The sequence below is a fragment of the Triticum dicoccoides genome, chromosome 1B (assembly GCF_002162155.2).
Source record: "Triticum dicoccoides isolate Atlit2015 ecotype Zavitan chromosome 1B, WEW_v2.0, whole genome shotgun sequence".
Taxonomy (NCBI): domain Eukaryota; kingdom Viridiplantae; phylum Streptophyta; class Magnoliopsida; order Poales; family Poaceae; genus Triticum; species Triticum dicoccoides.
The window spans coordinates 471651382-471677825 of record NC_041381.1 but is presented as its reverse complement, the minus strand read 5'-3'; the positions used below and the strand labels follow the sequence as shown (position 1 = coordinate 471677825).

At 46.1% G+C, this 26444-nt stretch overlaps 1 protein-coding gene across 1 annotated transcript; it reads right to left on the bottom strand.

Annotated features, from left to right (window-relative positions):
* Positions 1 to 1432: 1432 nt before the first annotated feature.
* Positions 1433 to 6239, bottom strand: LOC119342005 (protein PALE CRESS, chloroplastic-like). The gene is made up of 7 exons (XM_037613849.1): positions 5989 to 6239; positions 5832 to 5911; positions 4649 to 4843; positions 3940 to 4026; positions 2805 to 2855; positions 2466 to 2645; positions 1433 to 1933 (listed from the first exon to the last, which is right to left on the bottom strand). The coding sequence occupies exons 1-7, from the start codon at positions 6137 to 6139 to the stop codon at positions 1700 to 1702; spliced, it is 978 nt and encodes a 325-aa protein (XP_037469746.1). The 5' UTR covers positions 6140 to 6239; the 3' UTR covers positions 1433 to 1699.
* Between the last annotated feature and the right edge of the window lie 20205 nt (positions 6240 to 26444).

Below are 26444 nucleotides of genomic sequence, written 5' to 3'. Positions count from 1 at the left end.
CCGCACCCTTAGACACTGGCGCCAGAGACCACCGGCGCCGGCGGCCATGAATTCGGCGGTGCAACCACCGAAAAGGCGGCGGCAGGGGAGGGACCTCATCGACAACAAAGCATCAATGATGGTCGTCGACAGTCCCTTCGACGTGGCCATCATACCGACCGTGGTGAAGTAAACTGGCAAAAGGGACCGTCAGGCGACGAAAAAGGCAGCGGTCAACACGGCGGCGCTGGCGAAGAAAAACAAGAATTTATGAGTGTGGCTCGTCTCATTGGACTCATAGTGGTGCAGTGACTGCATCTAACCATCCCCTTCTCCGGTGAGTTTTCGTATGAGAGTTGCTATTCTAGGTCTCACAGTTGAGCGGCTCTCAATACTATTGCCCTCCATGGATCTTTGCAGTGGTGAAGCAACTTCCATGGAACAGCCATGTTGATGGCCCTAAGAGATGTAAAAATGACGCTGTTTGCACCTTGTCCGCAACATCAGAAAAGAGCAAGACTAGTAGCAGAGAAGGATACCAAAATCATGCTGATACCGCTAAGGCGCTAACAACAAAAATGCAAGTACCAGACTACCAGTGGCGAGCCTAGAGAATAATGGAGCCGACTTGGTTTCGCGCATATACGAAGATCCAGCGGCATTGCAAGTTGCAGCAACGTGTAAATTGACAGGGCAGCCATGAAAGCAACAGCTTCAGAATTTGGCAGACTCGTATTCCAGATGTATCCCAAGCCTAAATAACGCCTTCCGATGATCATCGGCTGCCTAGATCTACTGTCGCTCATCTCTCCCGAACCTTGGTCTAGCTAGTTAGCCTCAGCGGTGGGAGCTATTGCATTCCTTCGGTAAACTCAGTATTGCTCGCCAGCAACCTCACTGTGTTGCCTTTTAACTTGCAATGCCAGGAGAATGGTGTGCATGTGAGCAACTCAAGCATTGCACGATCAGGTGCAGTAAGCACATGGAGCACAAGATGTACAGTGTCCTAGCTCATGAGATTTCCAAAAAGATGCAAAACTGCAATCACTTTTACAAGTTCTTGCAATGTGCAGTGCCTTACTCAGGGTTTTTCCCACGACGACTCCTCATTTTTCAGTTTGAAGATCAGATTTACAAATTATAAAAGCCAATTGAGAACTTTAGAAGGCCAGCAATTTGCCCTTTTTTCTGGTCATACAGACACAGAGCTTGCTGGCTTGTACTCCCTCCGTTCCTAAATATTTGTCTTTCTAAAGATATCAACAAGTGACTACATACAAAGCAAAATGGTTGAATCTACAGTTTAAAATATGTCTACATACATCTGTATGTTGTAACCATTTGAAATGCCTAGAAAGACAAATATTTAGGAATGGAGGCAGTAGCTCGCATTACAAGCACCGGAATACCCTCCTGCCTTTGCAGCCATGAGTGCGGCAGCCACCAGTGCAAATATATCCAGTTGCAAGGAACCCACTATCAATGGTGCAAATGTACATCACTACGTATCTCCAGTTCTCCACGCATATAATGTATACATTTTTCTTTTTTGCGGAAGAGGAATGGCATGTCTCTACTCTGAATAGTTAACAGTTTCTAAGCTCTAACTAGCAGAAACCACAAAGAAACAGCTTGCAAGCGCTGCTCTGGTGAAATCATCCGGGCAAGTCGATGCCTTCTAGGGTCTACACAGAAGAGAGTAACTGATACTCCTCAGTCCTCACCATTTCAGGGAGGCTGCCAACTCCAAGAGAGCTTCCACTTGACGTATAGTCCGCAGCTTCTCTTGCTGTTTCAACATGGTCGCAACAGACTCCGGGTCGTATCCACTTTGCAGCTTACTCTTTTCTTGCCCAGCTTCAACTTCTTTCAGCAGCTCATCGACTTCCCTTACAAAGTCAACTCTCAGAAGCACATCATCATCCTGGGGAGGCAGCTTGATCTGCCCATCATGCTGAAAAGAAAAACAATACGGAGAACTAAAATTTCAGAATTTTTCTGTAGCATCTAAGAACCATGATGATATAGAGAAGTAATTTGAGCCGGAAATTCAGAATCCAGTTAGGGAATGGTAAGTTTAAAAGTATGAACTGATAACAGGACAACTGGTTATCTCTGGAGTCAATTTACCATTGGAGATGTGATAATAATATCTTTGCCCTGCAATACTTTATGTTCTTTTTCATGTAAAATTTACTTTAAGGGAACATGCATTTTTAGGTGTCAATGGTTTATTTGATGTATAACAGCTTGGCAAAGTTATGTTAACTGGCATTAATAGGATGGCTCATATGTTACAAGATTCCATTATTTTTAAACACGCCTGAGTGACTGACTAGGAGGACTGTCCGAAAGAGGGTGCTATGTAAGTAAGGCACGTTTTTCTTTATTTTCTCTTTCATAAATTCTCACACCCGAGTATTGTCAATTAAAATACTGCCAGTTTCATCAAGAAAAGGGGGAGTTGTTGTGTTCAACTAACATACCTTTTCCATGTCGAATCCAGGAGGAAAGACCATGGTGAATGGGTCCTCTCTTGGAAAAACTTCAATCATGTGCTTTCTACATGCCTTTAGCCATTTGTCATTGTCAGAGCCATCATGAATATTCAGAAGTTCATCAAGTAATCTCATGGCGGGAGTTGCTTCACTTCTTAAAATCTCAGTCTGCATTCAGGTTTCAGTTTCTGATTAGCCAGTTGCAAATTAATGAGACCCTTAAAAACAGGAGAAATTTAAATAATCAACACTTGTGGGCAGAAACCTCTAATAATAATGCTTAATGAAACTCATCTAGATAAGATACAGAACAGATATTCTGCTTACCTCTACCCTTCTGTACAAGAGATCAAGGCTTCTGATGGCATCTTTCTCATCCTGCAGGTAGAATAGAAGGTCAGATAAACAAATACTCCCTCTGCAATGAGGACAATCAAGGGAACTTCTCAGATGCATTTCTGCAATGAGGACAAGTCAAAATAAATAAATAAAGATCAAACGTTGAACAATCGAGAAAGGAAGATAAAGACCATGAAACGAAGGAAACCGGTGTCTTACAATGGGATGCAAATGCAATGGTCATGCTCTAGCAATTCAAATCAATGCCGACATAATGCTAAACAGATTAACACAAAGAGACAAAAACAATGACCAAACTATACTCCCTCCGTCTAGGTGTGTAAGTCATCTTATGAAAACCAAATAATCCCAAAACACTTAGGCGCGGTGCATTAACTTCTACCTCGTTTCTTGTTTCTTGACATATCAACCAATAAGAGATAAAGAGTGTGCATGCTTTTAATGACTTGAGACTATCAAACACGACATGCAGTGGTTAGTTCATTGCATGCAATACTATTAATTAGCAAATAAACATTAACGTTTCTCGTTTTCCCCTCCTCCTTGGTCACGGTGCACAGCCTAAGGTGACTTACTCACCTAGACGGAGGGAGTATATGAGATACTAAAATTCTGGGAGCTCCCTCAGGTGTTTCAATTTCTTGCAAAATTCTTCAAAGAAGAATGACTGCACGCTTTAGTATTATGCAATCTCAAATCAACTTTTACTCAATCAAATGGTTCTACATGCACCTTCGACGGGTTTGTTTATGGGTAGTTCCTTTTAAGATATTTGTACTCCCTCTGATCCATGTTAATAGTTGCAGCTTTAGTGCAACCTTAGTACAAAGTTGTACTAAAGCTGCGACAATTAATTTGGACCAGGAGTACATAGTTTTTTCTTTACCTGCGGCATGGAAGTAGTGAACTAACAAAGCATCAAGCAACGAGTACTTTTGATAACAAAAGTTTAATTACCAACATACAATAGGACCCTGTATCACACAGTAGAAGGCTACAAGCTTGAAGTTCTATTCTAACTGATAGGACTTGAACTGTACATAAAAATAAACAATCCATAGGACCTATAGGTAACATGACTTAGAACAGAGCTTTTACATACATCACGCCGAGCAACATCAAGTCGATTCCAAATGACCATGAGAACAAGCTCGGTAAGCTCTCCTCTTTCAGCAGCCTTCTCAATTACCTGCATATAGATGAACAATGCAAATTAAATCAAATATTTCATAAAATAAGTTTTTGACAGTTGGCTTCGGCACATATACTTAATTTAATAAATTTAGGAAACATAACTTCGAACTTCCTTTTCCATGATTTTGTTTTAACGGTGTTCGAATTTCCATATGAACAAATATGACAATTAAACTTGGATGGAGCATGCCGCTGGATGCACGTGCTAGAGAGTCACACACACAGGTGTGAGTAGCAGTAGTTAATCCTCAATATGTTATTAGATACAGCTACATACTCATATTACGATCACTCCTAACATCAAAATATTTTCTAGGTCATTGAACTTGACCAAAAGTCCAGACTCAAGAGTGGGTGCTTCGTCCTTTTGGATTCAAATAACTCATGTAAATGCATTTTCCTTCCAGACTTACCAGTTATAAAGTAGTGTCTAAACCTGTAACACTTGGTTAAGATCCATAAATCATGAATTTGCTCTGTTGGATCACAATTTTCCCATCTGTTAATGTATTTTGTGTAGTTCCCTTAACTGTTGGTCCAGAAAAAAGGAAGGGAGAGAAACAGGGCATAGCAGTAGGGTTTAAATTTGTAAGAGTCCAAATGAAGCATTGAGATACCTTCTCAACATCTTCACCAGCTCTTATGAAACTTGAAACTAAAACCCTAGCTTTACAAACTTCTTCCTGTGGGTATGCTTTCATACGCATCCCAATCTCTCGGTATTCACTTGATTTTGCTTCCTCCTCGGCTTCCTCTTTCTGACGATATGCATGCCATTCCTTAGTCCTCTCCCGCTGATTGGCTTGCCATTCCTGCAAGTGGAAGTACAGATGGTGCACAAGTTACAGAATTCTTTTTGCTGCTGAAGTTAAGTAAAATTGTAAAACCATGGATGTGAAAGCTCAACTCACATAAGTATAATCCCCCACCCACCCACCCACCCACCCACCTATCCCCACACACACGCACAAAAAGACTCATATAAGTCTAGACAATGAACTGAGATTAACGGCAATGATGATTGAATATGTGAATCAGATGGAGATGTATGCTCATTGCAAGATGTTAGGAGAGACAATACCAATTTTCAAAGGTAAGCGAAGTAACAGAAGAAAACAAACAACATAAATTATGCTCCCAACAGATCAGTTAATTGCTCACGACAGTTTTGCAGCTAAATGTAGCAAGGCTATTCGTGTGTTCAACTCATCACTTTGGGGTGAATAGAGATGTGTGGATCCGATACAAATAGCATGTCACAATTTCATGTCAGCTCAGAGTAGGCTGAGTTATGTGTGGGTGAAGCCCCTCATGATGATTCTATATAAGCTAGAGAATAGCAACAAAAGTATGATTAGAAAATGATATGGAAGGACCATCGACAATGCATATTTAGTACCCTAATGATGCCGATTTGTCACTCTAGTTGTTCCAAATGAACAGCCGGAGATTGCAGGACTTGTTAAAACTATTATTGTGCGGTACAAAGCACCGCTGCCCACTCCCCAAAACACACAGATGTGCTAGTCCAGGACCTTGCAAATGGGATTAATATCAGGATTGGCTAATTGCAGGACATGGAAGAAATTTTATTGTGGAATTGCAAATATAACTAATGGCCCAAGCAAAAGGTCAATATAGCTGTGTATACATATAAAAGGACCAAATCCCATCCACCCACCCAAAGGGGCAGAGTTTACTATAACCACAAGTGCGCGCTCCGTGCGCGATAAGAGCAGCTCATGCTTACCCGGAACCTGCACGGCGAAATGCCTCTGAGAACTACTCTACTTGACATACCTCGTCGTAGAACTCGGAAGGCATCCCCTCCAGCTGGACCTCGTCGGCTGCCGCAGCGGCACCCTTCGTCTTCTCCACAGCTGCAGCGGGAGGCCGAGGAAAGCTGAAGCGAGTTTCGTAAAAAGAGGCGGGGCCGAGATTATTCGAGGTCTCGCACCTGAGACGGGGGAGAGGGGCGCGGCGGGCCGGGCAGGGTGCAGACGAGACGGAGAGGGCCGGCGTCGGTGGAGAGGCGGTGTGGAGGAGGGGAAAGGCGGGGCCGGCCGCGGCCGGAGGAAGGTGGGAAGCGCGGGCGCGGCGGCGGCCATCGCACGGAGGAGTCACGAGCTTCGCCGATGGGCGAGCGTGCGGTCGGGGTTTTGGGGGGATTTTGCGGATGAAACCCGAGCCGGCAGAGAATGCAGTGGTGCTCGCACTTGGCTGCGATGGTGCTTGTCATGACTCATGAGCGATTTTTTTTAAAAAAAATTGCGGGTGACTCATGAGCGATTTTTGGAACAGTGGCAATGTCTTTCGCAGATCTACCGTAATAATAGCTGACGAACGTTTGCTGTAGAGGATGGCAAGAGAACCATCTTTACACTTTCCAATTTTAGTTGTAAAATGAGATCAAAGATGGCAGTTTTTAAACGAAAATTGTCTTCTCAAAGAGATGTCTGCCACCTCTCCCATCTCCCTTTCAACTAAAACTGTCAGGCAAATGCCACCTTCTCTGACGAACGTTCGTCAGTTATGGGCGTTCTGAATCTATAAATTGGAAATGAATCCGTTGTTAACTTGCGAACCCAAGGAACGCCATCACGAGCAACATCAAGGGAGTAGAGATCCGATCCGATCTCTAGCTCCCGCTCCGCGCACACCGCCACCGGCCACTTTGGCCCCTACGCACACCGCTCTCGACGGCGGCCATCCCGGCCCCGCCGCCCACCTCCCCCCTAGGCATGGCCTCGCCCTCTCCCACCGGCGGCCGCGGCCGCGAGCTTCGCTGGTTGGACTCAAGCCCTTCCTCCGCTGGATCTGCTGGCCCGGCCACGCCTCGCTCCTTCCGGGCCGTGCTCTGCGAGGAGCCCCTCGTGTCCTCCGAGGGGGACTCGCAGCCCCTGCCACGCCCTGGGCCGAGATCTGAGGTTCACCGCGTCAGCCCCGAGGCGCCTTGGGAGTCCGCGCGTGGCCGCAAGCGCCCTCGCCGCCGCTCCCCTCGTCGCCGCCGGGCGGATCCAGCCCCTCTGCGGCGCTCCTCTCCCGCGGTTGCGCCCGGCGAATGCCCGCGCTGCTTCAGCACCGGCCACCCCCGTTCGGAGTGCCGCCGGGCCATTTGTTGCCGCCGCTGCAGGTTCCCGGGCCACGTTGCGCGTGACTGCCCTAACCCGCGCTCTCCGGCCCCCTCTACCGAGCCGCCATCCAAGCGTCGCTGCGGCTCCCCTCCGCGGCCTTGCCTTCCCCCAGCTTCGTCCTCTCCCTCGAGCCTGGGCGCGAGTGTCGCCGGTCCAAGCCACCCCGCGCTTTCCGGGTGTGGGGGCCGGTCCTCGCCCGCCTCAGCTTCGCCGTCGCGCTCTTCTCAGAGCAACTCCTCCAACACCTCGAGCAAGACGCCCGTCGTGCTCTCCCGCCACCCTACCCTCCGCCCCGCGTTTGCCGTGTGCTACCTGCCGCGCACGGCCAGGCTGGTTGCCACCGAGACGGAGCTGCGGGAGCGCGCCCTCACGGCCACCGTCGCTGGCAACCGCTCGGGCATCGGTCGCGAGGAGGTCGCTGGGCTGCTGCGCGAGAGATTCCGTCTTGCCGACGACGAGTTCTCCGTCCACAGCCGCGGCCATGACGAGTTCCTCCTCAAGTTCTCCTCGACTGAGGCTCGCGCCAGGGTGGCCCTATGCCCGGTGCGCTCGCCGCGCTTCAGACTCATCATCCACCCATGGAGTCACTCGGCCGGCTGCGAGCCGGTGCAGCTGCGTTTTTGGGTGGAAGTCGAGCTCGCCGGCCTCCCTGACCAGGCGTGGCACCGTTCCTCCGTCGAGTCCATGCTCTCCCCGTTTCTCGAGATCGAGCACCTCCTCCCCTCCACCCGCGACGGCAACGACATGTCCAGGTCCAGGTTCTCGGCATGGACTGCGAACCCCGACGCCATCCCGCGTTCAACCGACCTGCTGCTCCCGGAGCCAGACGCCGACCCCGACCGCGCCGAGCGCCTCGTCCGGCGCACGCTTCGCAAGCCAGTGCAGATCCTGGTCACCGCCTCGGAGGATTTTCGCATGCCGGTGCCTCTGCCAGCACGGCCGCGCTCGCCGGACGGCGCCAACGATGGTGACGCGAACCCCCCGTCCCCCCCGCTCCCCCCACGCTGGCCCCGGCGACACGAGTTCTCGCCGCGCTCCTCTCGGGTGTCACCGCCCGGCACCAGGTAGGCTGGGACCGCCGGCCAAGGCCGACGTCGCCACCATGGTACGCGTCCTCCGTACCGCGGTTGGCGGGGCATCCTGGGACCCCACCCGTCCACGGCCCCCGTCCCTGCTCGCGGGCCCGCGCTTCGCCAATGGATTGTTGCTGCCACGTCCGGGTCCGTCCGGGTCCTCGCCTGTCGGTTGCCAGTTGACCTCGAGCGCTCTAGTCAACGGTTTGACACGGTCCCCGCTACGCGACACCCAAGCGTTGCCTCCCCAGGCCAGCCCTGGCAGGAACGGGCTTGCCACTTGTCAGCCTTCTGCGCCCGACCACGCCCCGCTGTGCCCACCACGGGTGCCAGTCTCTGAGCTCGACGCCCCACGCTCCCCTGACAGGGCTGCCTCTGCCCATCCTGCCGCCGACAGACCCGAGATTCCTGAAACCCTCTGCACCAATCCCATCTCAATACCGGCCTGCGGCCTGCAGGCGACGCAGCCCGGGCCCACCGTGGCGCAGACAAAGCCAGCCCCATCCCCCGCCCGCGTGCTATAGGCTGAGGCCTCCACGGTGCCGGGCAGCGCTTTGCATGGCCCCGTGACGCAGCAGCCAACCCAGGCGCAGGATGAGGTTTGCGGGCCATAATTATTGCCCCATGCGCCACGGAAGGGATCCAGGCCGTTGATGGCCACGATCGCGAGTTGGGGGAGCGCTTGGAGCGGTTCGTCTCCTCGATGCAGTGCCCCAACGCGCCTATTCTCCCGCCTCCGCCACCGTGCCGCCGACGCAACGCCGTCCCACTGGATTTCACGCCTCGACGCAGTGGACGTATTGCCAAGGCCGATCGCGGACTCGACTCTGAGATGAAGGCAAAACGGGTGCTTCTACGCCGTCTCGGCCTGCTGCAGCAAGACGAGCCAGTTTTCGACTCCATACTTGAGAAATACTCACGCATGTTTGATCGCCCTCTGGCCGCCGACACGATTGCCGCGCTCGCGGACTACCATGGGTGGGAGGTGCCGGCCAACCCCTCTGACTCACTGCACGCTCCACCTGTGCTCATCACCGAGGCCTAACTCCTGTTGCTACCCCCCCCCCCTTCGAGACATCATTAGTTTCCCAATGGAGCACAACCAAAGGGTTATATTTTGGAACGTGCGGGGTCTCAACTGCCCAGCTAAGCGTAGAGCTGTACGCTCCGTCATCCGCTCGGCCAATCCGCGTATCGTGTGCCTTCAGGAAACAAAGATCGCTGCCGTCTCGTCGTCCCTTGTGCGATACGCTGGGCGCCCCATTTGCCGACTGCTTCTTCCTACCGGCCACGGAGACACGCGGCGACATCCTCCTTGCATGGCAGAACGACATCGTCTCCCTCTCTCATCCCACCATCACCGACCACTTCATCAACGCCTGGTGACACCACGCGACGGCAGCCTACATTGGTCGATGACGGGGGTTTACGGGCCCCAAGAGGAGCCGGACAAGATTGCCTTCCTCTCTGGCCTGCATGACATGAGATCTTGTTGCGCGGGCCTTGGCTTATTGGGGGCGACTTCAACATGATCGCGTGCGCCGACGACAAGAACAATGGGAACCTGCACCGACCTACCATGCGCCGCTTTAGAAACTTCATCACTGACGAGGAGCTCCAGGATATCTACCTACACGGCCAACGCTACACCTGGTTGAACGAGCGTGAGGCGCCAACCCTAGAGCGCATTGACCGCGTCCTCTACATTGCCGGCTGGGCGACCGATCACCCTAGCTGCATGTTGCGCTGCTTGTCATCCGCGGCATCTGATCACGTGCCGCTCATCATCGACGCCCTCCCGCGCTCCTGCAAACCAAGGCGATTCCACTTCGAGCGGTTCTGGCCCTCGCTCCCGGGCTACCATGAGGTGGTCGCGCAGGCTTGGAACTCTACACCCCATGAGCCAGACCCGTTCCGTCGCATCTTCGCGAGGCTACGTGCCACTGCCAAGTGCCTGCAGCGTTGGAGTTCCAAGACGATGGGGGACGTCTTGCTGCAGCTGTCCGTTGCCCGTGAGCTGATTGCGCGCTTTGACGCGGCGCAAGAATGGAGCACTCTCCCCGGCCGAGGCCTGGCTTCGACGACGGCTCAAAGCCGTGTACCTAGGGTTGTCTTCCCTGGAGCGATCCCTGGCATGGCAGCGTACGAGACTAAGCTACCTTAAAACTGGTGACACAGGCTCCGCCTTCTTCCGGCTCGATGCCGCCCAACGTGCCCGCAAGAACCACATCTTCCAACTTCAGGATGGTGACAGCCACATCCATGGCCAGGCGGCGATTGCTCAAGCCGCATTCGACCACTTCACGGCGATCCTCGGCACCGGCGTCGAGCGCACATCATCCATCGACCTGGACGCCCTAGACCCGCGCTCCTTCCAGCTGCTCAATCTCGAGCTCCCCTTCTCTGAGGATGAGATATGGGAGACCGTTCGACGGCTCCCGAAGGGACGGGCGTCCGGCCTGGACGACTTCATGTCGGAATTTCTCTGTGCTTCTTGGGCAACCATCAAAGTCGACTTTGTGGCGGCGTTCGACAAGTTATACCACCTCAATGGCCAAGGGTTCCAGCGGCTAAATGAGGCGCTACTCATCCTCCTCCCCAAGAAGCAAGACGCCGCATCTCTCTCGGACTATCGGCCGATTATCCTGATTCACATCGTCGCCAAGCTCTTCGCCAAGGTGCTCTCGCTCCGCCTCGCGCCAGACCTTAATGACATGATCTCCGCCAACCAAAGCGCCTTCATCGCCGGCCGATGCATACACGACAACTTCTTGCTCGTGCAGCAAACAGCGAGGCAGCTCCACAATCTGAAGAACCCACGAGTCATGCTTAAGCTTGATATCGCACGCGCTTGCGATTCTGTGTCCTGGGCTTTCCTTCTAGAGACTTTACGCCACCTCGGATTTGGTCACCGGTGGTGCGAGTGGATATGCATACTCCTCGGCACGGCCAGCACATGAGTCCTCACCAACGGCGCCCCCGGACCACCCATCCAGCACGGCTGTGGGCTGCGGCAGGGGGATCCCGTGTCCCCCATGCTCTTCCTCACAGTCATCGACACCCTCAACAACCTCATATGCCGTGTGGCCAGCGAGGGGGTGCTGCAATGCCTCACTGCGCGTCATATGCCCTCAAGCGTCTCCATCTATGCCGACGACGTTGTTGTCTTCTGCCGACCGGACGGGCACGACCTAGCTGCCGTCCGCGAGCTGCTACGGGTATTCGGGGCAGCCTCGGGGTTACACACCAACTATGCCAAATGTGCGGCCTCCCCTATCCAGTGCACGGACACGGACCGGGCCATGATCACCATGAACCTCGCCTGCCCGCTGCAAGACTTCCCCACCACCTACCTCGGGCTGCCGTTGTCGATCCGCAAAGTCAGTTCCACCGCTCTACAACCCATCATCGACAAGCTGGAGTGCAGCCTTTCACCATGGTGGGCATCCCTGATGTCGAGGGGCGACCGGCTTGCCCTGTGCCGTCATGTTCTCTCGGCCATGCCAACACACATCATGATTGCGATGGCCATCAACCCGCCCATTCTAAAGCGCGTCAACCGCTTGATACGCAACTTCCTCTGGTACGGCCGGAATGATGTGAGTGGTGGCCACTGCAAGGTCAACTGGCGCCGGGTATGTAGACCAATCTCCCTAGGCGGCCTCGGGATCCCAAACCTCCAGCGCGCCGGCATCTCGCTGCGCGCCCGGTGGCTGTGGCTGCAAAGATCCGACGCCTCGCGCCCGTGGCAGCACCTACACATCCCCCACTGCCCGGAGGTCCGGGCCATCTTCAGGGCTTCAACATCTTGGCGCGTTGGCAATGGCGAGTCCTGCTTGTTCTGGGAAGATCACTGGTTGGACGGGAAAAGCATCTCCGAGATTGCGCCTTTGGTCTACTGCAGGGTGCCCAAACGCCGGTGCAAGACACGCTCGGTTCGCGACGGCCTGCTCAACCAGGCGTGGATTGCCGACATTCACGGCGCCATGGGCGTGGCCATGACCATGCAGTATGTCACACTCTGGCGGCGCCTCAGGCACATGAACCTGACTGACGAACAGGATTGACTGTCGTGGCGATGGACTGAATCAGTGATCTACTCTGCCAGCTCCTGCTATCAGGCTCTTTTCGCTGGCTCCATCACCGACCCGCATTGGCGTATCACTTGGAGACCATGGGCTCCGCTCCGCATCAAATTCTTCGTCTGGCTTGCTCTGATGGGCAGGTGTTGGACTGCCGACCGTCTGGCACGGCATGGCCTTCCCCACGAGCCTCGCTGCCTACTATGCGATCAAGAACCGGAATCCATGCAGCATATCCTGACGGGCTGCTCCTTCTCCCGCCAAATCTGGCATGAGGTGCTCTCGTGGTGCCAATTCACCACCGCGATCCCAGCACGCGACGACGAGTTCGCCAGTTGGCTCTCTACGGCCATCTCCAACACCTCGGCTACTCTTCGTCGCGGCCTTGCCTCCATTTCCGTCCTCACCGCATGGCACCTTTGGAAACACTGGAACGGGTGTCTATTCGACGGCGACCAGCCTGCCGTGGCACGCGCAGTGCATATGATCCAGGAGGAGGCGCGGCTATGGGCGCGCGCCGGCGCCAAGGGCATGGCCCTCATCCTGCCGGAAACGTAGGCTAGGTCTGATCGGGCAGCACACCCCGTCCTCTGTGTGCCAAGGCTACCGATGCTGGCCATCATTGCGTACGAGCTAGTTAGCATATCCTTCATCTTGTAAGACTCCCATGTATTGCTACTCTATCTATCAATGCAAAGATACGCAAAGCTTTTGCATATTCGCGAAAAAAAAGAAATGAAATGCCACAAAAGTGGCATTACCTTTATTGTGCATCGCATGCTGGGTGATGCTGGGGATGTTCACGCCAATGTGTTCGTCTCCAGTATGCTTGATGGCCAAATTCTGAATGTTCACGCCAATGTGTTCGTCCCCGGTGTGCTTGATGGCCAAATTTGGGATGTTGCACATGTGTATCCACAAAATAGCAATGAAAAGCATATCAATCTATCGTATACAGGCATAACAAACAAGTTGTACAGAAAATATTGACGGAAGATCAAACTTCATGTTTCGCTATTTTTGTATGTCCGGGCAAGACAGATCATCTGGTTGACTTAATTGATGCTTGACTGTACATTTAGCATATAATACTATTCCCCCTTTAGTGTGTCCTATATATATTTGCATTCAATATTATTTCCCCTCATATAATATCGTATATACATTTTTGGGTCTTCGCTAAGGCTTTTTATAGAACATTTTATTTTCCGGGAAAGTCCCCATCCAACCATTAATTTTCCAGGGCATTATGATATGTTTACATTTGCTTATCTCTTTCCTTCTATAGACTGTTTTTTTTTGTAGATGTGTTTTAGTCAAAAAAATAGCGGGTCACTCTAGTCTCCGGGGCTCATTTGCTAAGACCAAAATTGCCCCACCGTTGTGATCACTGTCATAGTTTTGTCGTTCTTCAGCTGCGAGTCATGTGGGCTAGTTGCGGTATCAAAGCTATCGACTCGATGGGGTGAACGTAAATTTTAACAAATTCTTTAGAAAAATGAAAAGCTTTGGTAAACTGGAGAACAATATCAAAGGAGTATATCAATTCTAATAAAATCTAGTAGAAGAACTAGATAATGGATGGGCATGCAAAAAAACTACGAAGTAAACATCACATTGGAAAACATCTTAATCACATTAACTGAAGAGAAATATGCTAAGGTGTTGTGAGTGAATCTAACAAGTTAACCAGGGTCAAAGTCTTCACAGAGTGAAGAGAGTACAACACTTCAGTGAAAATCTAGGCAGAGAAACAGAATAAAAAGTAGTCTGAAGTCTTCGCTACAATCACGGAGAATGAGGAAGGGGAAATTCTTTAGAAAAATGAAAAGCTTTGGTAAAGTAAAGAACAACATTAAAGCATTATATCAATGCTAATGAAATCTAGTAGAAGAACTAGATAACGGATGAGCATGCAAAAAAAACTACATAGTAAACAACACATTAGAAAACATCTTAATCACGGTAACTGAAGAGAAATATGCTAAGGTGTTGTGAGTGAATCTAACAAGTTAACCAGGGTCAAAGTCTTCAGAGAGTGAAGAGAGTACAACACTTCAGTGAAAATCTAAGCAGCGAAACAGAATAAAAAGTAGTCTGGAGTCTTCGCTACAATCATAGAGAATGTGGAAGGGGAAATTCTTTGAAGCTTAGTAGACTTCAGAAAGAAAAATGAGGAATTAGAACCCGTTACTCGGCGAAGATATAGTGATGTATTTACCCCAATTCAAACCGCTGGCACAATTCTACATCTGGGTCGAGTCAAAGCTCTAAAGAGACACAAGTCTTTGTCTTGCTCTCCTTGAGCTAAGTTCCTTGGAACTCGACAATCATCTGTGGTAGATCTTGCAGCAATCTCGAGGTCAGTACAAATCTATTCTTCGACAGTTCTACACTTTGGATGCTCTAAAGGATTCCTAACCACATCCAGAGGACGCACAATCCTAAAACGTAACCAGTCGAAATTAGGCTCAATTAGATTCTTCCATGGTGCTCCATCACTTAACACATTAGGCTCTCGGTTTCCCTCACTTGGACTTCTCTCAAATCAATGGGAGGAAGGGTTGCTCAGATAACACTTTTTAAATAACATGGAGTAGCCGACTATAGATGGTTGGGATAGGGTGCTATTTATAACAAACGAGCAACCCAAGGGGTGGATATGAAGGTGGAAGGGATGCGCCCATTTTGGGACCAACACATGGCAACTGTCAGAATTTTGAATCACTAGCCCATGTGGACTGGCTTGCAGAGCAAGTCATCTAACTCCTTAGCCAGGAATTTAACCCAAGTGCCCCTAAGACTAAATTTTGACGCTTAAGCTAAAGAGCTCGCTTGGGAAGGAGGTTTCTAGTCTTCACCCACCTAAGAATTAGGTTCGATTGAGCACACACAAAGACTCCAATCTTGCTTTGACTTATACCTCATTAATTGTATAGTTTGCCCTATGACTCAAGTGAAAATAAACAATAGTAAAAATAAAGTCTACACAATAGCTTACAATTCTTCAATGGGAATTCCTAAGACTTCAAATGTTCTCGTAGCATTTTTAAGGGCCATAGCCCACGGTTAAACCAAATGGTCACGAACTTCCACCTGTGTATACTCACAAAAACATTAGTCCCTTAACTCTATTGTCATTAATCATCCAAAACCCCAAACGGGGGCACTAGATGCACTTACCCTAGTGCTACATTACGTGATCTTGTTGTCGCATGAGCTAGTCTCATCTCTTTGATTCTACATCAATTGCCAACACTTATGTGAATGATTTATCTACAATTTTGTAGATCATGTGATGCCAAGATGTTGATGTTAGCATGCATATGTGCACATGTTTGTATGTGTAAGAAATCAATCTTTTGAACTCCAGCTTTTGTTCTTAGTTCTTTTTAAGTTAAAATAGATCACGGCATACTTGAAAAAATGACATGGTGTGCCCTTTATTTGTGGGATTTGTCATCAATGTCTTTCGGTTTTGCCCCTAAAATCCATATACCACTCATGTTTGGTCATATTTACTACCCAGTCCACATCAGTTTGAGTGTATTGTAAAAGAACTTCTACAATATAGGGTTTGAAAAGTATCTTCGCTAGCTTATTTTTATGGGAGCTACGAAGAATTTTTGTCTTATTTGATTGTGTAAGAAAGATATATTTTTTACAATGAAAAATAGTTCAATCAAGTGGTGTCTTGTGTATCAGTTGGATGTGGTTGTGAGTTTTATTGCACAAGTCATAGTACAAACAGCGTGTTTGGCAGCGATGGGTAGAGGGAACGGGAATTTAGAGATGGGAGTTTGCAGAGGGATTACCATGGGAAATTGATATTAAATTCCATTCCTTTGATTGACATGTGAAGGCAATTAGACGAGGGAATTTAAGAGAGACTTAACTGCCCCTGTTTGGTTGGTAGGATTAGGCTGGGGAATAGGAAACTTTCAACGGCACCCATTCGCGTGCGTGCGTAACCAAAAAAATGAATCATTATTTCTTCTCTCAATTCCCATTCCCCGCATAAATTACCAGGGGTCCCCGAGGGAAGAGATCTGAGGGAGTTAGGCCCCTTAATTCTTCTTCCCCTTCCCCTCTTAATTCCCATGTTCCCAATCCAATCAAGGGATTTTTAGTCTCACATACCTTAAACTCCCATTCCCAATCTTTAAATCCCCCAACCGAACACGCTGAAAGAGTCAACTGACCTTGGCACCAAGATGGATAGAATGGCTTACTAGAAAATGTATACCTCGATTCGGTATACTTTGTTTGTAGGAGGCTTTTTAGTGCTTAGGTTAGCGTTCAATGTTGCATTGTGTATGTGTATAGGTGTGTGTGTGTGTGTGTGGTGGGGGTGTTGCATGTTGGCATGTGTATGTTGTTGTACAGATTCGTGTGATTTTTAAAACATAAAAAATAAAATACATGGATACAGTATAAATGTAATACCGAGGGTTACAAAACTTCAATTTTGTAATCAGTTGTTTGATTGGAGGGAAGAGAACACAAGTAATAGCAAACACAAATCTTTTATAAGTCAAAGAACACAGTCAAACCAAAGTTAAATTACACTTAAAACTAGAATTATGATGTTATTATGTAATTTAAATCACATGTGTACCTCTTCATGCCTAAGAGATCCACAAAATCTCTTCCTACGTGGTGCTACAACATTTTTTCATTCAAACTGGGATAAACAAGAAAATCATTTGATTACCATATTATCTAATCCTTGATCAAATATATTAGTGTGTCATCAGAACACTTTGCAGGTGATTTTTAACCCATTCCAATTTAAGCTTAAATATACGCCAGTTGTTTGTACAACATGAACATGATCAACATAGCATAACATGGAGCGCAGAGTTGATTACTTAATAAAGCATTCAAATGTCTCTGCAAACAAGCTTGTATTTACTCATGTTGTTTAGTTTGTGCATCGATGAAGTAGAGTAAGAGAATAATTAAGTTTTCATTATCTCAAAAGTTTTCCTACAAAGAAACAACTTTGTAAAGTCTTAACTCTAACAAAGGGCATAGTTTCCTACATAGTAGCTATCGATGTGCATGTATACTTGCAATATAAAGGCTAGGTACCTGGGTGCGGTTACAGAGTAGAAATTTTTATAAATCCAACCACTAGATTTAGTTGATTCACACAATAAAAGAGTCACTCATGCAAAACTAGAGAGTGTCCTTCACATTGAACCTTTCGCTCATGTCAGTGAGTATTTTATGAGTAGTACTATATCTTTTTTTGTAGTATGTGTATTAATATATATTTATGGTATTGGTGGACTGCAAGTTATCTAATTTGTAACCTTTTACTATAGTACCACTATCACTTGATGTACACAAAATCTTACATTCACCCCATCTTTATCTTGCTCGAACATTATGGGACCTTTAGAATCAGGTTGACCCGACCAAGAAAAGCAGAGCTACGAAACTACATGCAAATGAGGTTGGCTTGATCCCTAATGGTAAACAACTATTCTTCGAGGCTTTCCTATTGATAACTTTATCTTATTACTTGATGGAACTCATGATACTGTTATTGCTGGATTTCCAATGCATCCAAGTCCTAAGAACATATCTACTAACAACGGGAGACAACAAACTCCTGCCAACACAAACATAAGACACGCATCATGTTCAACATAATATGTTTCTACATCGAGTAAGAATCCTTGTAGTGGTTCTGGGTGTGTCTTAAGGCCCACAAGATGGGAGCACGGAAGGAAGACAAGGTGGAGAAACTACCCCTTATGCTTCTTGTCTAACTTTGGATGCAAGTGTACATCAGCATTTCATTATTTGAAGAGAAAGGTACATTGTGTGAGTGCATGTTCATGTGTGCACGCGCTCTTATGCATGCATATATGTGCGCACCCTCGAGCCATGTGTGTGTGTGTACACCAAGGACCAGAGAGAGCTTTGTCCTTTTGTCCTATTTGATCATGGCATTTAAAATATGTTAGAAAAATAGAAGTACATGAATATGATAGAAATGTGTAAACATTGGTGTTAGAAGACATGAATTTTATAAACCGGTTGTTAGATTAGTAGGAACTAGAAGACCACAAGTAAGAGTGGGCCAAATCTTACAGTTTAGGCAAGACCACAGATCGGAAGTCAAAATACGAGAAAAAGGTGAAACTATGATGTCATAATGCCATTCAGATCACATGTTTGGTTCTTCATGTGTAAGAGTTTTACAAAAATCTCTGTCCAAATTGTGTTCCAACGTTTTTATAGTCCAAACTGAGATGAAACAAAAAACCTTCTATTTTCATGTGCATTGGTTCCTGGTCAGATGTATTTTTTATCATCAAAACACACTTTGGAGGTGATGATAGTATTTATCTAATTCTAATTTGATCGTGGGTATTGATCAGTTGTGCATGCATCAATTAACATGGTCAGCATTCGGTTAGCGGAACAATAAGGAGCTCACATTGATTAGTTGTCTCTACAAACAAGCTTGTATTTACCGATGGTGATTTATTTGTGCATCGGGCAATAAAGTTTTCATTATCTCAAAAGTTTGCTCTTGGGCATCAAGGGTTAAAGTTTTGACTCTGACAGAGAGCATAGTTTTGAACCCTTCACTCATATCAACTGAAGATTTTATGTGTATTACTATATCTTGATAGTATTGGATGATGATACATGATTAATTTGTAACCCTTTAATGTAGTATTTTTTTATGTGCACAACAACTCAAGTTCACCTTCCATCTCATATTTGTATGAGCTATGGTTGGTTAGACCAGGAAATTAGAGCGTTGTAATATATGCAACACACATGGATCCCAAATCATATAAAACAACTGTACCTCTTGGCTTTTCTGTTGACAACTTTATCTGAAAACATGGTGGGGATAACGAGAGGACGGGTTATTCACATATAATAGTTACATGCAAACTGAAACTAAACAATGGTAGTTAAGACCCCTGGGGAAATCATCAGCTAATAAGAAGGGAAAACTCACCAAACAGAGAATCGATCCACATCCACCAGTAAAGACTCTGTAGCAGCTTTCGTATCTTTAGAGCTAGTATAGTTAATGTATTAACCAACCATCTTCAACCTATTCCATGGATCAAATTATTTCATGGACTGAATTTCCCTTGTGTGTCTATAACTCCCTACAATCCAGTTTTTGTTGGATTCTTGATGCATCCAAGTCCTAAGAAAATATAATATCTAATAACAACCAGAGACAACAAACTCTTGCCAACACAAACATCAGATACACACCCGGAGCTACACAATATGTGTCTACATAGAGCAAGAATCCTTGTGGTGATTTGGGATGCATCTTAAGGCCCGAGAGATAGGAATAGGAGAAGAAGGAGAGGTGGAGAGACTAGTCTTCATTTTCTTGGATAACATGGGATGCAAGTGCACATCTGCTTTTATATACCATGACCAAGGAAGAACCTACCTCCCCGAGTAGCGAGCCGAAGGACAAAGAAGCATTAACCCTGCACAAAGAAGGGGAGGAAGAGGGGGCTAAACAGCAAAACAAAGAAAGCACAAGGCAAAGAGGAATGTTCAAAGTAGGGGAAATCGCCAACAAAAGCATAAGCGGAGGGAGTGGACACGACTGCAATGACGAAGATCGAAGCGTGGAACGAGGAGGATGGAGAGACAAGCGAGGATGGGAGGGCGGTGAGGAGCGCTAAGTGAGTGGGCAAGGACTGGCAAGGCGGGTCTGTGGGAGGAAGAAAAGAGGAGAGCGCATTGGCGCACAGTGAAATGAATCAAGGCAGGCAGAAGCCTCACCCCCTATCAAATGGACTACACGCAAAATGGGTCCAATGATAGGCACAAAAGGGCTAACATGGTGGGTGGAGGGTAAGCCAAGCACCCACCCACACGCGATGATTCAGTGAACGTGCCACTGTGCACTCCTAGCAAACCCAGCTACCTAGGCACTGTAAGTCCCAAAGAACTCACACATTCAGCCCTCCTAAATCAACAGGCGAGACCACACCATGAAGGGCCCAAGCGCAACGACAAAACAACAAAAGGTAAGTACCTAGATGGAAAGGCCACCTGCCGCGGCAGTCGCTTTTACTGAACGGTCGCAACCCTAGCTTGTGAGTTGCGGCGGTTTACCCAACGGGCAAAGATGCCAAACGACACCTCTCCCACACCCAGTAGGATGCACCATGGGCCCAAACATCAACCAGGACCACCACCAAAGCAGGGTACTAGACGAAGAGAGTAGAGCAAGATGACTCCACTCCTAAGCCCAGACGAGCCAATCCCCGCAGGACTGTCAACCGATCAAATCCACATTAATGCACCCCCTCCCACGCCCATCACGATGCATCGAGCGCCCACATGGAACCGGGACCATTGTCAAAGGAGAGTATAGGCACAGGCGAGTAAAATGACGGATTGCCACCCCCAAGTCACTCTTGACGATGCAGAAACGAGTCAATTGGTACGCAAGCAACCGTTCACCCGAGCCAATCCCCGCGAATGCATCCCCCGATAGAATAGGAGGCAGGCAATGGCCAACGAAAGACACGTAGAACACACCCACTAGTGCATGGCCCCACACAAGAAAGGACCCATCATTCATACACCGTCAACTCGGATGCGCGAGTGCATCAGCAATGGAGGACCGAGCAGCCAACACAAAGGTAAATCCAAACACAGTAATTCGAAGAGGCAGCAAGCTCTTTCACGTGCAAATGGCTTCTATGGGCGGGTAGCCCATCAAGGTTTATAGGTAGAAATAAGTTATAACCAAGGTAATACACATTGCCTTCTACTTTAAATTCTTATTCTTCACAAACTTCAGAGTTAAATACCTACATACATGATGGTGTTTCTTAAGGCCTTGTTCGTTAAACCTCTCTTGGATTGAAGAGGCTTGGAGGGAACTGAGGGGGAATTTGATTTGTAGGGGATTTAATCCTCTCCGATCCACTCCGATCCCCTTCAAACCCCTTGCAACCGAACAAGCCCTAAAGGGTGTGGGGCCATTGTGGGAAAGCTTACCTCGCAACATTAACATAGTGAAGAGTGTGTTCCAAAATGTGTCTAGTGTTTTAACAGAAGCGCGGGAACAGTTTTTTAGTTAAATTAAGAAGAAACAAAAAAATCTTAATTTTATATACTCCAATTCTTGATCTAATGTATTGGTGTCCTCAAAATGTATTTTTGGACCTAATAATAGTGTTTAACTCATGCTAATTTAATCTCATATTTTGATCGGTTGTTCAGTACAAAATGAACATGGTTGGTTAGCAGCACAAATCAGATAGTTGACTAATTAATTAAGATTCGAGTTTCTCCACAAACAAGCTCGTATTTACTCATGTCGATTTGGTTGTGCATCAGTCATGCAGAGAGTGGGTGAGGGCATCTCCAAAGTTGACCCCTAAACTAGACGATGTATCCATCCACTAACCGATGAGGATCGGTCTATGGACAGTGATGCATGATCCCACCATTCAAAGTTGTCCCCTATACGTCTCCAACGTATCTATAATTTATGAAGCATTCATGCTATTTTATTATCTGTTTTGAATGATTACGAGCTTTATTATACACTTTTATATTACTTTTGGGACTAACCTACTAACCGGAGGCCCAGCCCATATTGTTGTTTTATTGCCTGTTTCAGTATTACGAAGAAAAGGAATATCAAACGGAGTCCAAACGGAATGAAACCTTCGGGAGCGTGATTTTTGGAAAGGATATGATCCGGGAGACTTGGAGTTCAAGCCAGGGAAGGTTTGAGGAAGCCAAGAAATAGGAGGGCGCCCCCCCCCCCGGGCGCACCCCTTGTCTCCTGGGCCCCTCGAGGCTCCCCCGACCGACTTCTTTCGCCTATATAAGTCCACGTACCCTAAAAACATCAAAGAAGAAGATAGATTGGGAGTTCCGCCGCCACAAGCCTCTGTAGCCACCAAAAACCTCTCGGGAGCCCGTTCCGGCACCCTGTCGGAGGGGGAACCCATCACTGGTGGCCATCTTCATCATCCCGGCGCTCTCCATGACAAGGAGGGAGTAGTTCACCCTCTGGGCTGAGGGTATGTACCAGTAGCTATGTGTTTGATCTCTCTCTTTCTCTCTCTCTCTCTCTCTCTCTCTCTCTCTCTCTCTCTCTCGTGTTCTCTCTATGGCACGATCTTGATGTATCGCGAGCTTTGCTATTATAGTTGGATCTTATGATGTTTCTCCCCCTCTACTCTCTTGTAATGGATTGAGTTTTCCCTTTGAAGTTATCTTATCGGATTGAGTCTTTAAGGATTTGAAACACTTGATGTATGTCTTGCCGTGCTTATCTGTGGTGACAATGGGATATCACGTGATCCACTTGATGTATGTTTTGGTGATCAACTTGCGGGTTCCGCCCATGAACCTATGCATAGGGGTTGGCACACGTTTTCGTCTTGACTCTCCGACAGAAACTTTGGGGTACTCTTTGAAGTACTTTGTGTTAGTTGAATAGATGAATCTGAGATTGTGTGATGCATATCGTATAATCATTCCCACGGATACTTGAGGTGACATTGGAGTATCTAGGTGACATTAGGGTTTTGGTTGATTTGTGTCTTAAGGTTTTATTCTAGTATGAACTCTATGATAGATTGAACGAAAAGAATAGCTTCATGTTATTTTACTACGAACTCTTGAGTAGATTGATCCGAAAGAATAACTTTGAGGTGGTTTTGTACCCTACCATAATCTCTTCGTTTGTTCTCCGCTATTAGTGGCTTTGGAGTGACTCTTTGTTGCATGTTGAGGGATTGTTATATGATCTATCTATGTTATTATTGTTGAGAGAACTTGCACTAGTGAAAGTATGAACCCTAGGCCTTGTTTCCTCTCATTGAAATACCGTTTACGCTCACTTTTATCATTAGTTACCTTGCTGTTTTTATATTTTCAGATTACAAAAACCTATATCTACCATCCATATTACACTTGTATCACCATCTCTTCGCCAAACTAGTGCACCTATACAATTTACCATTGTATTGGGTGTGTTGGGGTTCACAAGAGACTCTTTGTTATTTGGTTGCAGGGTTGTTTGAGAGAGACCATCTTCATCCTACGCCTCCTATGGATTGATAAACCTTAGGTCATCCACTTGAGGGAAATTTGCTACTGTCCTACAAACCTCTGCACTTGGAGGCCCAATAGCGTCTACAAGAAGAAGGTTGTGCAGTAGACATCAAGCTCTTTTCTGGCGCCGTTGCCGGGGAGGTGAGTGCTTGAAGGTATATCTTTAGATCTTGCAATCGAATCTTTTTGTTTCTTGTTTCATCACTAGTTTAGTTTATAAAAGAAAACTACAAAAAAATGGAATTGAGTTTGTCTCATACGCTTCATCTTTTTAATATCTTTCGTGAGTGTGATGAAAAGGAAAATTGTGCTCAAGTGCTAGAAGAAGAAATCTATAGAATGTTTGACACTAAATCTTTGAATGATGAGCATGATCGCAATGTTGTTAGTATGAACTCTTTGAATATCCATAGTACTAATGATGATTGCACTTGTTATGATGAAAATGTCTCCTATAAGCATGTCGATTTTTGTGGAGAGCATTGGGTTTGCATAGATACACCAAATAGAGAAGATAAATATTGCAAGAGGCATAAGCATGTAGAAACTAAATTGTTACAAGAAAGGCTAGATAAGAGTGCTAAAAAATTATATTTCCTTGGCTGTACTTGTGAACTTTGCAATGAAAGTCGTAATTTACATCTCCGATGCAAGTTGTTTCATGATTGAATCGTGTCCAAAAATTGTGATGATTTGATTTCCCTTGGACATTATAATAAACTTAGTTTTCTTATGGGTTATGAAGAAATGAATCATTTAATTAAGCACCTTCCAGAATTTGCCCGTTATAAACTTCTTGATTTTGATCTAGAGATGATTTATATGTTATGTGTGGTGAATTGCATTGGAAATCCTTATATTTCCAATTACCTAAAGAAAAGAAAGCAAATAGAAGATGATGAGAATACTAATGAAAGGGAAGATACTTCCCAATATCCTCCTATTATTTCTTATGATGAATCGGGTAACGAGGATGAGCTTTCTATTCAACCAATCTCGTCAATAAGGAGCTCAAAGAAGAAGGTTGAACCCACACATAATGTGAAAAGGAAAATAAGGAGCAACAAAGGTAAAAAGGTATCCCTCCCAAATGATGTTGCTCCTACTACTCATTGTGATGATGATAATTGCTATACTATTGGTGCTATCCATACTATTAATGATGAGAGTGATTATGCTTATGATATGAAAAGGCCCAAGCTTGGGGAAGCTATGTTTGATGAGGATGACATATTTTAGAATATATTTGATGAAATTAATGTTTGTCCCAAGCTTGGGGATGCTACATTTAATGAATATGATATTTTTTGCCTCCCAAGTTTTGATATGCAAAGTTGTTATGATGATAGCATGCCTCTTACCTATGATGACTATATTGATGAAAGTGGGTTTGGAAGAGTGTCAACTTTAGGAAGTAGTGATCCCACTATTTTAGAGGATGTTGAATCTTATTGTGATGAATACGAAAGTGGATTTGGAAGAGTGTCAACTTTATTTAGTGATTCCACTACCTTGGAAGAGGTTTCAATCGATTATGATGAGAACGAAGTTGCTACTTATGATGATCATTGTGATGAAACTTATGCTATAAAAAGTAGTGATGATTATATTTATAAAACTTTTCATGATTATGATTACCCTTTTTTTTGAACATTACTCTTTTAATGTGGAAACAGTTTTTAGTGTTCAAGTCTCTTATGATACTCCCACTATTCCGAATGAGAAGAATTTTGCTTATGTGGAGAGTAGTAAATTTTCTATGCTTGTAGATCATGAAAAGAATGTTTTATGTGCTGGTTATATTGTTGAATTAATTAATGATGCTACTGAAAATTATTATGAGGGAGGAACATATGCTTGTAGGAATTGCAATAATGTCAAGTTTCCTCCTTATGTGTTTAAAATCTTGAAGTTATGCTTGTTTTACCTTCCTGTGCTAGTTGATTCTTGTTCCCATAAGTTGTTTGCTCACAAAATCCCTATGCATAGGAAGTGGGTTAGACTTAAATATGCTAGTCATATGCTTCATAATGCTCCCATTATGATTCAATTCTTATCTTTTTTGTGAGCATCATTGTCATCATCATGCCTAGCTAGAAAGGCATTAAAGAAAAGCGCTTGTTGGGAGACAAACCAATATTTACCCTTACTGTTTTTGTGTGTCCACATGATTATGCTACTATAGTAATCATGTTTTATAGCTTTTGTTTCAATAAAGTGCCAGGTAAGACCTTTAGGATAGGTTACGGTGATAGTTGTGTTGATCCTGCTGAGAATCAGAAACTTTTGCACCCAGTAAATTAGTTTTGTTAATTCACAGAAACGTGTTTCTGATCTGATTATTTTTGCTATGGATTTGTACACAAATTTCTTAGGACTTCCTAATATGGTAGGATTTTTGGAGTTCCATAAGTATACGTTTGATACGGATTACTACAGACTATTCTGTTTTTGACATATTCTATTTTCTATGTGTTGTTTGCTTATTTTGATGAATCTATGAGTAGTATCGGAGGGTATGAACCATAGATAAGTTGGATTAAAGTAGATATTACACCAATATGAATTTATAATGAGTTCATTACAGTACCTATGTGGTGGTTTTGTTTTCTTATACTAACGGAGCTTACGAGTTTTCTGTTGAGTTTTGTGTTGTGAAGTTTTAAAGTTTTGGGTAAAGATTCGATGAACTATGGAATAAGGAGTGGCAAGAGCCTAAGCTTGGGGATGCCCAAGGAACCCCAAGGAAATATTCAAGGATGAACAAGAGCCTAAGCTTGGGGATGCCCCGGATGGCATCCCCTCTTTCGTCTTCGTTCATCGGTAAACTTTACTTGGAGCTATATTTTTATTCACCACATGATATGTGTTTTGCTTGGAGCGTCATTTTATTTTGTTAGTATTTGCTTGATGTTATTTAGAATAATGTTTTGAATCTTTATTTTCAATAAAAATGTCAAGGATAGCCTTTACCATGCTTATTTTGCTAGTATAGATGTTGCTGTTTGAAAACAGAAAGTTTACCGCTGT

Excerpts from the sequence above, each read along its gene's own strand:
- LOC119342005 (XM_037613849.1), bottom strand. The coding sequence starts at position 6,139 with ATGGCCGCCGCCGCGCCCGCGCTTCCCACCTTCCTCCGGCCGCGGCCG. Across the intron at positions 2,646-2,804 it reads TCTTGTACAGAAGGGTAGAG|ACTGAGATTTTAAGAAGTGA; the intron begins GTAAGCAGAATA and ends ACCTGAATGCAG. Across the intron at positions 1,934-2,465 it reads CTGGATTCGACATGGAAAAG|CATGATGGGCAGATCAAGCT; the intron begins GTATGTTAGTTG and ends TTTTCTTTTCAG.